The sequence below is a fragment of the Lutjanus erythropterus genome, chromosome 16 (genome assembly GCF_056507025.1).
Source record: "Lutjanus erythropterus isolate fLutEry1 chromosome 16, fLutEry1.hap2, whole genome shotgun sequence".
NCBI lineage: Eukaryota > Metazoa > Chordata > Actinopteri > Lutjaniformes > Lutjanidae > Lutjanus > Lutjanus erythropterus.
Window position 1 is genome coordinate 30,326,543 of NC_139332.1, and position 17,041 is coordinate 30,343,583.

Sequence of the window (17,041 nt, forward strand, 5' to 3'; positions counted from 1 at the left end):
TGTATACTGTATGAGATACTCCTCATCTATATGTTGTTTTTCTGTTGTGTCAATCCTGTGTCCTCTTCCTCCTCTCTGGATCAGTAGAATCCATACTGTTATACAGACATCCTGACAGTGGGCTGTGCTGTTGGGGTGGGCTGCTGCTTTGGTACTCCGCTTGGAGGTAAACTGCCTTTTACCTTTCCTGTTCTGCTCTCTTTTTGCTCATCTCCCCCCAGAATGCATGTAAGATAGTCATGTCTGTGCTTTAGACATTTAGATATTTAGATCCTCCATAACTTACAATTTTGCTGCACTGTATTGGGGCAATCAGCTTTTTCTGTAAAAGCCACAAATAAATGGAACACCCTGCCTGGTGATATGAGGAGCTGCAGCTCTATCAGTACTTTGAAAAACAACTTAAACAATATGTTAAAAGTTGCTCAGCTTTGATTTTGAAAAAGGAGCTTTGAATTTGAAATATTCTCAAATTTGAACATTATTTGCAAGTTTCTTTTTTATTTAATGCATTGTTTTCAGTTCCTGCCTGTTTGATCACTGCTTCTTTGTCCCTCTTTTTCCACCAGGTGTGCTCTTCAGTATAGAGGTTACATCCACATACTTTGCAGTGAGAAATTACTGGAGAGGATATTTTGCTGCTACATTTAGTGCCTTCATATTCAGAGTGCTATCCGTGTTCAACAAAGACGCAGGTACGGATTGGAGAAAAAGTATTTATCAAGATATTAACATTTAATCACAAATATTGTATTTGTGTCTGAGGTACTGGACAATATGTCTCTTTCTCTTTATCAAACATTCACTAGAGGGCGCCCTTACTTCAATAACTGTTGTCAGGAAAACATCTTTTTAGCGACACTGACTTAATGTATGTACTGTAGGCACATCATGCATTTTCCACTAGATGGTGTAATCCTCATGTAGCAGCTGGGTCTTTAATGCCTAATTCAGGTCACTGACTTAGAAGAATATTTCACAAACCAAGGAATATCTTTGCTCATTTCACTGTGCCAACACTCTGCCATGACCTTGTGATAAAGGGAAGGACAGTACTGCAAAAAATACAGTGATGATGTGCAACCTTTTTTTTTACCTTGTTGTTAAATGAATAACCTGCTCTTATCCTGTGTTTAGATCACTAAAAGCTGATTGATAAAGTTCACCAGTCCACCTTTTCTTCATCTTCCAGTAACCATCACTGCTCTGTTCAGGACAAACTTTCGCATGGATTTTCCTTTTGACCTGCAGGAGCTGCCAGCATTTGCCATCATTGGGTGAGCGAGTGGAGAACTGTGAAAAAGACATACCGTAATGGCAACATTTGTGTCTGCATATGTGCACGATGTGAAGTCAAACTTTATGCAAATGTAACATTTGAAAGAGAAACCAATTATTAGCTCAACATTTGCTTCAGGGGAGGAATGAGAGAGACGTAGAACACAGGTGGCAACCTTCATGTGATAATCTAATTTAATATCAGCCCTGGCCTCATGTCTCCTATATGTCACCATATATGATGTGAAGATGTCTGTCTTTCCAGTGTTAAAAGAACTGTCTGATACACACACATATACACATCTGATATATTTAATTATGTATGCTTAGTGTGCAAAGCTACTTGCATGACAGTGAGGTCTGTTACTGTTCTGTAATGAAGCGTTTTTTAAGGCTTTTACCTATGATTTAGCCATTTTAAGAGGAAACAGTTTTTCAATATATACAATATAAAACTGAATGACATCTTCCATTCTACCTCATACTTGTTTTTAGTGGTATTAACCTTTGTCACTTGCCTGGTCAACACCATGCGATTAACAATGTCTTCCAAATGACAAGGTGCTACAAATGAGTAGATGACTTTACTCGGTTGATGTGTAGTTTCCTTTTTTGTGCAGGATCTCCTGTGGGTTCCTGGGGGCGTTCTTTGTTTATCTCAATAGACAGGTGGTGCTGTTCATGAGGCGACACAATGCCATGACCCGCTTCCTGACCAAATAGTGAGTCTCTATTTGTCATTAGAGTAGATATTTTAAATACTTGCTGCAGTTTATGGATTCTACGAAATCTTAGTACTTCAGAACTTAAAATAAACAGCCATTATTTATTGAATATATATATATAGAAAAAATTATAAACTCATACAAAATTGAATCACATGCTTGGAAAATGTATTCTCTACTTTAGTTTTAATTCTAAGTATTGACCTGCTAATCGTAACTTATAGATTTACTGTTTTTACAGTGTGTTTCAGGGTGTATTTGTCTTTGTTCCTTGTTCTTTGGTTGTTTTGTGTAGGACTTTGATTATTGTTTTGAGCATTGCAAATGTTTGCTTCATTAATTAAACATTTCTCTGTTTTCTCTCTCAGTCGGCTGATCTTTCCTGCCGTGGTAACGCTGGTCATCGCCACCTTGACCTTCCCACCAGGGTTTGGACAGTTCATGGCAGGAGAGGTCAGAGTTCATACCTTGTTATCCTTCCTGTCTGTCATGTAAATAAAGGAGAATCCGAGGCATGTAAATGTGTTTATACCAGCATGAAACGCTGACAGCTACAGAGAGCTGATGAACCAAAACTAGCAGTAAATGCCACCCCACAAAAGCAAACAGGGGTAACTAATTAACATGTTTTAAAACACAACTAGATACAGATGTTTATGTAGAAGTACACCTGCTTCAGAACAACACAGGATGAAGTTGTGGTGTCCAACATCCAGTCCAATATCTGTCTACAAGCCACAATGTATCATAACTAGAGAGCAAAAAATCCAAAGACCGTGGTTTGAACACTCACCAACAATCTCTTAGATCTTTTGTGACTGTGGATTCCTTTGGTATAAAGCATCCTCGCTCACCAGTAGACTTGATAAATATAAGCCTGCTGTGTCCCCGTTACTGATGCTACATCACAGGATTTTGGGGTATTGAAGTTCAGAATTTTTCAAACTGTGACCTCTCGGTGCCACAGGGAGCCACAAACATGAACATTTGCCTCATGTGCCTGTGAGGGGCAAACAGAAACAAACTTTGATCTTGACAATGGTATTAATTTTGCCTGGATTCATTTATTTAAAGGGAACTTTCAGTGTTTTATTTTATTTCTATTTTTAAATGAATAATAGGTACAAAAAGTTTCAGAATTGGTGCAGTGAATTGCTTCCGCCAGCAGCCCTAAAACAGACTGCGATGGCAACACCGTAAACAGGGATCAACAATAAGGATTGCTCTCTTGCTCGGGGCAAGTAAAATGCCATACTGAGCTAGTAAATGTAGCAGCTAGCTTGTCCAACCAGGCAGTGACTAAAGTATTTTGGTTTCTGGTTGAAGCAATTTTTCATGCAAAAATGGCAGAAAATGCTGTTTTCAGTTTCTTAGATATGAAGAGTTCCTGTTTTTCCCCATTCAGTATCACACAGAACAGAATATCTTTGGTTTTGGTCTGACAAAATGAGACATTTAAAGACACCACCTTGGACTTTAAGAAGCTGGGATGACATGTTAAAGTCAATCTGGCCTGAGATTAAACATGACAATTAATGTCTTTGTTGTTATTTTATAACCTTTAATTAAAAAATGTACAAAGGCAAGTTACAGTTGACTTTGGGCAAATTGATTTCTGACCCGTTTGCCTACATTGAACCTAATGGTTGACCTCTTGTTTTTGCCAGTGACATGTTCAGATTGTTATTCTACATGTCTCAGATCATGAATGAAAATGATCCCTACAATGGGAGACCTTTCTGTTAAAGAGTAAGATTCTTTTTTTGTTTGTTTGTTTTATTAGAAACAGTTGTTTTATTCCTCTTTTTGTACCTATTAGGCATTTAGTCCCCAAAATGTGTATATATAGGGCCTCACCTTTAAGTGTGTAAGAAGAATTCATGTTTAAATCTACAAATTAATTTCTGCAGTTTGCCCAATGCCACATTTACTTTGGTGTTTGTGGGACAGCAGGTTAGGTAAAGTGGGATGCTCATGTTTTTAAAAAGAGTATGAACTGCAAATTGTGTAGCGTAAGAGGAACCAAACAAAAATCTGTACATGAATATTCTGAACACCATCAGCATATTTCTGTGCATCTGTGCCCCTATTGTGATGTCAGAGTCCAAGTTTTAACATGATTCGAAGCTACATGCCTTGTAGCTTTTCTGAGCTGCATGTACGAAGGGAGTTTTAAGGTGAAAGCTCAGACAGCCACTTATCATCAGCTCACTCACCCAGAGCTAAGAGCTAATCATGTGTTTCACAGAAGCCCAGAATAGACCACTTAGTGTGAACCAGGTGTGTGTGTTATATGCTGGTGTAAGTGAATGCATATCCATTTGTGTACATATGTCAGTCAGCAACACCTTAGCATGTTTTTTTTTTGTTTGTCTGTGCCGTCGGTGCATGTCTTTCACACTCTCATTGTAGAAATGTCTCACACCCTTTATAACAAACTCACACTCCTTTAAACACAGCAAGGGGTGAAGTGATATCTAAATTTAAATCATTTCACTGTAGAAAATACATCTGTATTTGATGAATACAGAAAAAACAAAAACTGTTCATATAGCTTTTGGGGAATGAAATCCCTCCATTCGAACTTGATAGCATAGTGCTGAGTGACAGAAGAAGCAGCACAGCGAGAAGAGATTAAATGCTACATGGGTTGTGAACCAGACGTGAACCCACAACTTCAAAAAGGCACAGGAAAGCCTATTATTACATCCAGCTCTGTCGAGGCCAACAGCAGCCTTTCACAGAACCTCGCTTTAACATTTCCACTCATACACTGCTGATGAATTCCAGGGCCTTGATTCAACCCTAGCTCAAGTACAAGGAAGTACAAAAGTAGAAAAATCGAAATGACGTTGGTGTTGTTTTTCCCCCGCAGCGGCGTTATGCAGATGCGGGAGGCGCTGTGATTTGTGCCTCTGAGCAAATTCAGAGGCATCTATGCAAATGTGAAGCAAAATGGTTGAAGTGAATTAGTCATTCATGAGTCATCTAAAGAGAATGAGTCATTGGACACGGCCACCCGTACCCGTCTGCTTCCAGCTTTCTGGATGACTTCCTGCCTGTTTATCCCACTTGACTTTCTTCCTTCCCTCACTTTTTTGTCTCCCCTTTTTCTGTCTTAACTCTCCTCTTTTTTCCCTCTCTTTCATCTATTTCCACTAGGGATGTGCAAGATCAGTTGACTATATGATTGAACGTTGCAACCCTCACTATTTGGCACCACCATTTATCAGTATTTTATTCATGCACAATGTCAATTAATTGTTGCCTCAAAGATGTTATCCAGCCGGTTAAGTGCAGTTAAGTTTACTTTAAATTGACTCCACTAACATCCTTACAACATGGCTTAACAACAAGATCATTTAACAAAAGTATAACATTTGTTTCAGTAACTGTTATTAGCTTGATCCTATGGCGTTAGATTTCATTAATTAGCCTTGTGGCCAGTAGATACTTCCTCTCCTCATAGCTTAACAAATTATATGTTTCATTCATACTTTTTCCATGCTGCGTCTGCTGACAGAAAACCATTGTTCAGTTTCAGTCTGCATACAGGTTTTGTCCACCTGACATTGTTGAAACTGTGCAGCTAATATTGCTTAAAAGTTAGGGAACTACGGAGATACCTGTGCTGTACATATTTCATGCTCTTCGTCTGCTTCGACTGTCCTTTCTCTGTCATCCAAATATTTCCATATTATTCCTGAGAGGGGATTTAATATCCTCGTCATCTTTCTCTTGGCTGCCTGACATTACCTGCCTGGCATTAGTATTTTTGAGGTGCACTTGGACAGAAATGGTAACATAGACCTACAATGGAAATTTCAAATTTCATATGTTGAAGATGGATTAATGTTTTCACTTTGCATGAATGATATCGGATCATTGATCATTAATGGATACATTGATCCAGATCGATGGATTGTTTCCTCCTTGTCTTTTTTCCTCCCTTCATTAAATTTCATCCTTCTCTTTACCTACTCTTCCTCTCACATCCATCCCTTTCCCTCTTCTTCTGTTCCTGTCACTCAGTCTCTTTCTTTCTGTCCCTCTCCCTCTCACTGCCTCTTCACCTTACACCCTTTCACTTCCTCTTAAACCCCTTTCTCTCCCCATCCTCTCTCTTTTCTTTTTGTCTGCAGCTTCCTTTACACACCACATCTTCCTCCTCTTCCTCCCACTTTATTTCTCTTATAATTCTGTTTCCTCTCACTTTACCTGCTCTTTTCGTTTTCTTTCCTCTCTTTCTCTTTGCTACTTCTCTTACCATTCTTTTTTCTCTGTCACCTGACTGAACCACTCTCTGTCCATCTCCCTTTGTTTTCTACCACTCTCTCCTCCACCCACATTCCCTCTTTGCCCTCATCCTTCCTTTCTTCTGTTTTTCCTTCCTTTCCAACCCCCTCCTCCCCTTCTCCAGCTGATGCCCAGGGAATGCATCAATTCTCTGTTTGACAACTTTACATGGACAAAGATTTCAGGATCCCCTCTACCAGTCGGTCTGGGTCGCTCTGCTGCCTGGCTGCACCCTGATGTCAGTGTCTTCGTCATTCTTCTGCTCTTCTTCCTCATGAAGGTCTGTGGCTGCTTGGAAATGTATCTGTGTATGTGTGTTATGATGTGTTTTCTGGATTAGATAGGTATTTGTGTGCAAGTCAAGTGTGTGTCATTGTATCTGTGTGTGTTTGTGTGAATGTATTTGGATTATGCATGAGTGGGTATGTCTGTGTGTGAGGTGTGTGCGTGTGTGCGTGTGTGTGTGTGTGTGTGTGTGTGTGTGCGTGTGTGTGTGTGTGTGTGTGTGTGTGTGCGTGTGTGTGTGTGTGTGCGCGCGCGCGTGTGTGTGTGTGGGTGTGCGCTAATGTGTGACTGTGTGTCTCTATGACTGGCTCCACCTGACGTCAGCATTTTCGTCATCCTCCTCTTCTTCATTAGGGGACATTTGTTGCAGGTCACTCATGTTGTGTGTTGGTGACGGGGACATCTGCGTGTGTCTTTGTCTTCCTCCTTCTCTTCCTGTCCAAGGTCAACAGTGTTGGCAGGCTGCCAGCAGTTCTAGCATTCTTATGTTTTCTTGAAAGCGGTTGCACACACACACACACACACACACACACACACACACACACACACACACACACACACACACACACACACACACACACCCTGGACAGTTTTCTTGCTCTCTCAGTTTTTATTAGCATGTACATGAACATTGACATGAACTGGTATAGGTGCTGGGTTGACTGTGAATCAGCAGAAAGCTGTCTGTGAACAACATAAATAACCTTTGATAACTAAATCACAATCACAAGGAAGCTACATAGACCAAATGAATGCTAATACGAATTATGTATTATCTTAGTTATAAATGTCAATGTTAAAGGCAGCATCAAGCAGCCAACACTGTGTTCTATCTGAATGTGAGAGTCTGACTATTGTTTAGCATCACTTTTCATCAGAGGCTCTGTCCACACTGCATCCATTAACTCCTATCAATCCTATTGCAGCACAGTTTAGTACTAATTGTCATATCAACATGGCTGGATGTAATTTGCCTTGGTGAGCTCATGTAAAGACAGAAACATTAAAGGGATAGTTCACCTAAAGTGAAAATTCAGTCATTATCTACTCACCCTCATGCTAATTGAAGGGCAGGTTTAGTTTTTTCCACAAAACACTGTTGGAATTTCACAAGAAAACAGTGCTGCAGGAGTCTCCCAAATACTTAAAATGAATGGTGACTAGTTTTCAAATGGAACAAATAACCAAAACAAAAACATAAAATGCCTCCATACCGTTTGTCTGGTGTAATCCGAATCTCCTAAAGCCCCATCGTGCCCTTCAAACAACTAGTTCCTGCAAGTTCAGGGTCATAAATTGGTTCACTTTGGTTGATATAGATGCATAACAGTGGGAGTCATAAGGTCTTGTGCCGGCACTGCATGGTCATTTAACGTCCAGTCCAAGGCCAGGTTTTAAGACCTCTCCAAAGTGAAGTAACTGCTCCTGCCCATACAAATTAATGAGTAGTTTCATTTAATATCCAGACAATGTCAGAGTAGAGGACTTCATCTGGACAGTCGGACTGGATTGGAATAGAGCTGAGAATAGTTACACCTGATCCAAAATCTGATCAGACCCAGACAGAGAGAGAGCTCCAACACTAGCAGCAGCACTGTTGATTAATGAGAAGCCACGTTCACAAATAAGTAAAAACGTGTATAATTTTTCCTGGTCTCTGCCTGCCTCAAAAGAAAATTGTCCATTGTGATGATAATGATATATACATTTATATCTATAAACACAAGACTCACAGGGACAGTGGACTCGTATGGTATTCAGTCTATCCACAGCCATCACTGAACATTTCCACATGTAATATCCCACTGCAAACAGTTCTGCATGCAGTGTAACAGGATAATGAAGATTAAGGTTGTTTGAGTACTTTATATGGATACAAGAGTGGACAAAAACTCCAGCACGTTTCTGACAGTACAGTAGTTATGTTGACATTCATATTTTTTTGTGTCAACACCACTAAACAAAAGCCATCAATTTGACTCAAATTTTAATCAAGACATTAGAGCTGCTGCAAAAAACAAAAAACAAAAACAAATTCCTTGTTGACTGGTAAGTGTTAATTGGAACCATTAGTTGATCAGTCGATGCACGTTGATGATATTAATCTAAGCATTCAAATATATATATTTTAGGGGGATGGAACAAGCTGTCTGTTTAATGCTAACAGCAAAAGCAGTAATGAGTCTGAATGTGTTGGAGCAACCAGCAACAACACTGAATATTTTACTTTAATTCAATGCAGTGTAACATTACACACGTGTAGTTGTTAAAAACACGAGACACGATAAATAACATCCAACTTAACAAAAGCAACTGCTCACAGATTTGTCAACATGACGGATGATGTAAACATGCAAATCAACTTGCTGCTCAAACACTTAACACCTCGTGTCCCCACCTGAACCCGCCGTTTATTCATTGGAGTCAAAGTTCTGGTCAGAGCTGCTGTAAGTCACTTAGGGTCTGTATTCCCAGCTGTAAAGCTAGCCTCTGTCTGTCTTGGAAGCTGTAACCCAGTCTAGTAGGACTGTTAACTGAGCTTACAAGTTAATAGCAGCTACAGCACATTTAGCAGCAGTGCACCAGTGACTTCAGTGTTACAAGAGACTAAGATGCCTCTCACCCATTAACAGTTTAGTCGACTATTAGGCAGCAGCCTTATCAGAGACAAACGTGTGTCTCCAAAAATCAAAGCTGTTTTGAAGGCGAAGGGTTTAGCCCTCTGATATTCATACTGTTTTTTAGCTCTCTGTCAATCTGTCCACCCCCAGTATTGTTCTACATTTAGAAATGGTGTGACCAGAGCTTCAAGTGTTTCATGTACAAAAAACACAGACAGACAACACCCTCCGATCTCTAAATAGTCTGAGTCTCAACCCGCCTACAGTCTGTTGGCTTCTGCAGAAAAAAAACACCAAGCTGTTGCTGCCTCCTGTCTGGTGAAAATCTGCGGCTTCTCAAGAGCTCAGGCAGAGAACAGTGAGGAACTGGGAAAGCAGATTACTTTCTCAGATTAAATACAAAACAAATTTTTCAGTCTACATGAAAGACTCAATGTTCTGTTCTTGCAAGTATTTGCTTTGCAGTCTCTCTCAATATCTGATCAACAGCCATGTTGTGTTGGCCAACATTGCCAAGTTTTTGTCCAGTTAAACCACTAAACCGTCCAGATTTAACTGTCCTTCAACAATCCTCTTCTAACTCAACCAGGTTGTTTCCTGGGATTACACCTGGAGCGGTCAAAAGCTTACATATTTCCAGCACCAGAAACCATCGTCAATTAGCTTGCAATGAGCATGTCTTTAGATTTTTTCCTAGATCTAATCTGTACAGTTTAGGGTTATTAGATTTTCAAAATAACAACAACAACAAAAGAAAGAAAGAAACATAATTTCCCCCTTGGACATATCAAAATCCATTAACCTCAGTTTCATTACTGTCTAAGGTCAAATTAGGCAGAAATGCTATATAAATAATCCTATCAACAGGATATTAAAACCTGTCACTCAGCGTCATACACTGCATTGGTTTAGTCATGGTGTTTCTCAGTTGAGCAGAGCGGCTCCCTGTAGTGAAAACTTAATTCAACCAAAACTGAGAGCAGCTGGCAACTCTTTTCACAATACACACACACACACACACACACACACACACACACACACACACACACACACACACACACACACACACACACACACACACACACGCTTTTCTGCTTTTCTGTCGCCTTCTGCTGCTCTGCTGCTGTCAGCCTTTTTCTAATACACACACTCCAGATCTTTCTTTCTCCCACGTGTTTAAGCTTTTTTTTCTGCCTCTGTTTCCCTGTCTCCCTTTGTCCTACGCATAATTAGACTTTTTTTTTCTTTTATTGTATTTCTGTCCACCTGAAAAATAAACCCCATTAATGTTAAATTCATTGCAAAAAACTGACATACTAAACATAAGGGTAGTTCTAGCTGTTGAGTTTAAACCTACTGTAGGCCCAGTTTAGCTAAAAGTCTGATATTATGAACTTATTTTCTGAATCAGAGTGCAGTCTAAGAAACCTGAAATGACTTATATATGTAGGCAGGCAGGAATCTGAACCAAGTGGACATGTTTTTTAAGTCAGTAGAACCTGATTTGTTGGACAGGACATTGCTGCCTCACATTCATTAATGTAAAAATTTAAACAATTTAAAAATAATGATTTGAACACATTTTACCTTTGAAAAATATGGTACCACCTGCAATTTGAAAAAGACAGAAAGCCATATAGCAATTTCAATAAAATTACTATTAAATATGCAGCCCTATTTTAAATAAATCCCACAAACAGCTTGTTTGTTTATTGGATAGTTTTATTTTTAAGGATAAGTGAGAACCTTTACTTTCAGTTTTCAGTCAGTAGTTTACCTATTTTGCAGTTCATTTCATACGACAGTTGCAACCATTTTTACTTCCATTTTTGTCTCGTTATTACACAAAAACTGCCACCCATATTTCTTCTCTTTATTTTGCCTCCATATCCGTGTTTTCCATTAAACAGCTGAGCTAACTCTGTGGCAGTGTTTCTGCTCCCATCTGTCTCAGGATTTGTGACACTGATGAAATAGTGTCCTCACTGCCTGTGTGTGCCTGTTTTAGTGTGTTGTGTGTCTCTGCATGATTGTGTTTGACTGTCAGAATTAAAATAGAGAAGGAGACAGTGAGCTCAGTCCTCACTGTCATCAGGATAGCAGCCACCCTGCGAGAGACGTGCTAATGAGTTTTTATCTTGTACCACAGTAATTAAGTTCTCAAAAGATGATGACAAATGATGTTCAGAATTGTAATCTGGACTGTTAAAATGGTAATGTTGTGTTTCTCACCAATCCCTTCAAATCAGAAGGAGAGAGCCCAGCATGGGGTGCCTGTGGAGGGATGCTAGGGAAACTCTCCCTCTCTCACACACACACGCGCACGCACACACCAAAATCCCAGAGCTTGTGTAAAGGTAATCATTATCTCTGATGAGTTCTCTGCAGCCAAGAACACAGTGTGTTATTAGAGGAGCTATTTTGAAGTTACATTCTGATGAATACAGAAATTGTTTGGAGACAAACAGTGTAAGTGACATTTGAAGGGTGAGTTTAACTTTAATTTACTCTGCAGAGGAGTTTGCGTGTCTGATCTTTTCACCCACTCAGTCCTGCACTGTCACACATTCATCTGGGAGCCGCTCAGCACAACTACAGCACTCTGCAGCTTCACTGGAGCAGCTGTTGATTAAGTGCCTTGCTCAAGGACACCCAAGGGTGATTAGGTTCCCTCCTCCACCACACACACACAGACACATAGATTTTCCAGATTCTCCACTTCTGTGGCTCATCAAGCTGTGAACAAATAGGATTTGTTTTTCTCCCAATCAAATGCAAAATCAGCGGCTAGAAGACCTCAAAAGGGTGAAAGGACTTTACATCACTGTTATTGCTATGCAACACAACATCTTGGAAACAATCTAATTAGTATGAGGTGGGTGACCTGCAGCAGCTAAGGAGATATTATTGGAAATGAAAACAGAAAAGAGAAAAATAGTTGTTGACCTGTTCGCTCTTGAGAGCGAAGATAGAGTTGAGGCTTGTTTTTCCTGCCTGTTGAGCAATTTGCCTGACTTGTTCAACTTGTCAAACTAAAAATGGTGACGCTGATGAAATGATAAGTCTGGACACACATTTCAGCCACACTAACATGGTGTTTTCAGAGTATAAAACACAGCTTGGTCAAAATATTATCTGCTCTAGGCAGGCCAAGTGTCATCTAGTTCCATTATACTGGAGAGAAGGCGGTCATTTCTACAACCGATATCTCCAAAACTACAGGTACTAAAGTTAAGAGGAAAAATGTGTAGTTTTGATTTTGGGGTGAACTGTCCCTTTAATAAGGGAACAGTGCCACAACACATGTATTAGCATACCCTCTACTTCACAACTTTTCATCAATTGTTAACACAATTTGGATGCTGCATGATCAGTTTTGTGTTAACTTTAGCTGTAAAACTTTCTTATGACACAGTTTTATATTTTAGTCTGTTCCCTTGTCTGAACAGTGTCTCGTGTTTCTTGTCTTGTAGTTCTGGATGTCTGCAGTGGCCACCACCATGCCTATTCCATCTGGGGCCTTCATGCCTGTCTTCATTTTGGGTGAGCTCAAACACCTTCACATACTGTAGTTGGGGTCGCATGAGGTGAGCTAAAATGATATCCTTGATTATCGTGGTGTTGAACATGTGATTAGTGTTATGAGTGATTTGTGATAATATTAAATAAAAAACTTTTATTTGACAGTTTTTGCCCATTATCAGTGGTGTTTTGAATATTTTCGGTCATTGCAGTTTGGGCTGTGCAGTATGACCAAAATATCATATCCTGATGAAGGTCATTTCATATCTAGATAATGATACACATCATGATAATGTAAATTCAATACATAAATAGAAAGAAATAAAATGAAAAGCCCTATTTCTTGTTACATTTTTAATTACATAATCTGAAGTATAAACCAATAAAAGTTACATATTTTATTATTTTTCCTCCTTTTATTCATAGCCATTTTGCAAATTTTCAATTAGACACGTACAGAACATGAAACATTAAGGCAAATAGAAAACACTTTTCTTCTTTAGACTGTCTCTGTATTGTTGGTCATGATTCTTGCAAAGGTGCAAAAAGAGGTTAGTGGTGTTTGAGTCTGTAGTGGGGACAGGTCTGCATAATTTGGAAAAAATACAAAACAGTTTTCTGGTCCATCTTTTCATAACAAAACCGCCACTATATGTGTTCTCTTTCGGGTATGACCTCTGCGTCGCTGCTCAGAGTCCTTCTCTTATTTTGCCCCACTCTGTGTTATGTTCACTCCCCTTCATGTTTGTTTGTGTTGCCTTCATGGAGATTTGTACAAAGCATCGTGCAGATCAAAAAAATATTGCTGTAGAGTGTGATTTGCAATACAAAGAAATAAAGAATAGAGCATAGTAGAAACAATAGACATCAATAATAGATGTCACTTGATTCGTCACATGATATATATCATATATAAAATAAATTATTATTAGCAACCTAAATCGTGAAATATACTATTGGGTCGAGCATTTAATTGTGCTGCCTAAACTTCAGTTAGAAAATGTTGTTTTTACCCATTACTTACATCTAAGCAGAGTGATTTTCCGCTGCTAAGGTTCTACTTCCATTAACTTCCATATTAAAAATCAGTTTCTTATTATTCAGATCAACATTTCAGGAATCAGTGTTTATTTGCTGGAGTTTGCAGTTCATCTGTTGTTTTTGTAGTGTGGAATGCTTTGGAGCGTGACCTTTACCAGTGCTTCACTTTAAAATATTCATCATTACCAGCCGTAAACAACTTGAAATGAATAAACTCAGCCCTAGATATGGTGGGTCATGTTGTGGGTGAGAGTTTCTCTCTGGTTTTGAAATGTGGCCTTTTGCACTGTGGCACTCTGTTCAGCTGTACAAAGCACCAACATTTTCGAGCTTTTTAAACGAGACCAGTATAGGAGCTTGATGAAAAAAAAAAAAAGCCCAATAGTTGCTGTTACAGGCATTTCTCTCTGACAGAAGTGATGTTTTGTACATAATCCTGTTGGAATTGCTTTCTTTCATCAGCACTTCCACCATCTGCTGTGACTAGAAACACTGATGACTTTAGTTCTGTTTGCTCTGGTGATTAAACACTGAGAAATGCTTTTTAGCAGCCAGTAGAGGCGATAGTGATATTTTTGTTTGTCTACATCAGGCATCTCAAACTCAGTTTCATCCAGGGCCACGTCAGAACTATGGTTACCCTCACCCTCGAAGGACAGGTTGTAAATTTCAGACTACACAAATAATATAAATGTAATGTACGTGTATCTACTTGTTATCGTGTGAATAAATTGTCTCTACGTTCAATTACTAGTTTTAGATATGTAACAATTAATAACTAGCTGTGAAGGCAGAAGTCTAGGGAAAATAATGGCAAGCCAAAATTCAAATGTACAACTATTATACAATTTATATTGTATAATAACTGCTGGAAATAGCTACATGATATTAAGGCACTGTCTAGTGTTAGCCATCTTGGTTGTTCAAGGACGTGCTCCACTCTGCAATCATTGTATCAAACCTAACTACATATTAGATAAACAGTTTTGATTAGCCTGACCAGATCCTAGACAGGTGGAACAGGGCGGCGACCAGAGGTATCGGCTGGGGCAAACGAAACATGAGCTTACAGATTTTCCTGGTTCCCAAGAAAAAGTACCAGAGAACACAACAGCAAAGCTGCCATCCCCAGCAGCATCTTGCATTCAAAGTATCTTTACTTTTAGCAGTTTGAATGGTTCCTTTTTCAACTTTTCTATCCCTTTGTAGGAGCTGCGTTCGGCAGGCTGGTCGGAGAGATCATGGCCACCCTGTTTCCTCATGGGATTGTGTTTGATGGCATCCTTTACCGCATCATCCCTGGAGGGTACGCAGTCATTGGTTAGTCTCACTTTCCTCCTCTTAGCAATCCCCCTCTCTTTAGTTTCATCACAATTTGTCAGGACATCTACAATTGCAACTTTAGTTCATCTTCCTCCAGTCTCCTGTTGTGACTAACATGCAGGACAAACAAGTTTGAGAATCAGCTACAGACCTCACCTAACAGGATACAGTGTCATCAAGAATAAATAATCAGCAATCAGCACTGCATATTTTAAAACTCATACCATCAAAACTTCACTGTCAAGCTGTCCACCTCCCCTCTGCCTCCTCCCTGTCCTCCTCCATCCTCAGCTTGTCAGCAGTGGTCAAGATGTCCTCTTCCTTCTCTCCTGTCACTTCTCTCATCCTCTTCCTCCTCTAACTCCTCCTCCTCCCCTGTCAACCTCCCTGGCCCTCTAGTTGTCACTCGTTGTCAAGTTGTCCTCCCCACCTAATCTTCCTCATCTCCCTCCCCTTCTTTGTCATCCTCACCCTCCTCTTCCTCTTTTCCATCAGAGCATGTGGCCACTTTGCTCTGACAGTTAAATGTCACTGTGGGTTCCCTCTGCTGTCCTCACCTCAGCCACTGACCCAGAAACGTGGCCTTCCTTCAGTCCTCCTCCTGTTACCCTACAAAGCTCATCCCTCCTTTTTCTCCCTTGATCCTTCCTACCTTGCCTTTTCTTTTTTCCTTTTTATCCTTCTCTGTTATCCTTCTCTTTCTTCAATATGTTCCTTTTGAACTCTATTGTCTTCCTGTTGCCCCTTCTTATTCATCTATTTTCACGTTACAAACCCTATCAAGGAACTTTTGTTTGATCTTCTTCTTGCTGTCTTTCCCATTTTCACTCAGCAGTCTTTTCTTCTCTCCCCATGCTCTCATCCATTTCTCTCTCCCTCCCCTGACCTTTTTCGTATTTGATTATCTTTTTCTTTTTGATGTAACTGTCCTCTCCCTCCTTCATTTCACCTGCTCACTAACCCACAATATGTTTCTCTCTTCCCCTTTTCTACTCTATCATCCTCTATCCCTCTTTCTTAACCTTGCCATCCTTATCTCCTTTGTGTCCCTGCCACCTACTGTATGTTTATATTTTGTTCATTCCCTCTATCCTGTCTCTATGCTCCCTACCCCATCCTCACTTTTCTTCTTTCTTCTTCCTTTTTCTTTCTCTGTCTCTTTCTTCCATAACCCCCATCATTCCCTCCTGTTCCTGCCACCCTCTGTCCTCCTCTATCCATCCTCCACCCTTCCCTCTCCTTCCCCCCATCATCCCATCCCATGTCTCTGACAGGAGCGGCAGCTTTGACTGGAGCTGTGACTCACACTGTGTCCACGGCGGTTATCTGCTTTGAGCTGACAGGCCAGATCTCCCACATCCTGCCCATGATGGTGGCAGTAATCCTGGCCAACATGGTGGCCCAGGGTCTGCAGCCGTCCCTCTACGACTCCATCATCCAGGTCAAGAAGCTGCCGTACCTGCCGGAGCTCGGCTTTGGTCACATGAGGTTTGTGCAGATGTTTACCTTTGCTGTGGAGCTACCAAATGGTCAGTGCTCATTTGAGTTAAAGGAGATGGTTCTTTCCTGTGTTGTTTTTCTATTTTCACAACCTCAGTCTGATGTTGTGCATGAATGCAACAAGTAAACGTGACTGAACTGTGACCAACTGTGAACAATTATCCCAATGAAAAACACATTGAAAGGCAGAGGGGTTGTAATTGTCACAGAGATCTAATTGTTTTACTTGGTAGACGTGTTGTTCTCAACCTGTTGGCAGACAGAAAAATTAAGGAATATATTAAAAATAACTAGCTAAATAAATAAATCATTTTCCTCATACTGAAAATGATGACTAGGGCTGAATAATTTTGAAAAAATATTTAATTGTGATTATTTTGACTGTTATTGCACTCGTGATATGATTTTCTATATTAGAGAGAATAATAATTTTAACATAATTTTAAATCC

At 39.9% G+C, this 17,041-nt stretch overlaps 1 protein-coding gene across 1 annotated transcript in view; it reads left to right on the forward strand.

The window, feature by feature from the left end:
• Positions 1–17,041, forward strand: part of LOC146313356 (chloride channel protein 1-like) — a 45,276-nt gene that overhangs the window by 11,298 nt on the left and 16,937 nt on the right. Inside the window, exons 7-15 of the mRNA XM_084739116.1 lie at positions 88–166; positions 570–695; positions 1,193–1,277; positions 1,899–2,000; positions 2,372–2,456; positions 6,424–6,579; positions 12,679–12,748; positions 14,978–15,088; positions 16,366–16,579. Of these exons, the coding sequence (XP_084595242.1) occupies positions 88–166; positions 570–695; positions 1,193–1,277; positions 1,899–2,000; positions 2,372–2,456; positions 6,424–6,579; positions 12,679–12,748; positions 14,978–15,088; positions 16,366–16,579 (1,028 nt within the window). The remainder of the gene's footprint in view (positions 1–87; positions 167–569; positions 696–1,192; positions 1,278–1,898; positions 2,001–2,371; positions 2,457–6,423; positions 6,580–12,678; positions 12,749–14,977; positions 15,089–16,365; positions 16,580–17,041) is intronic.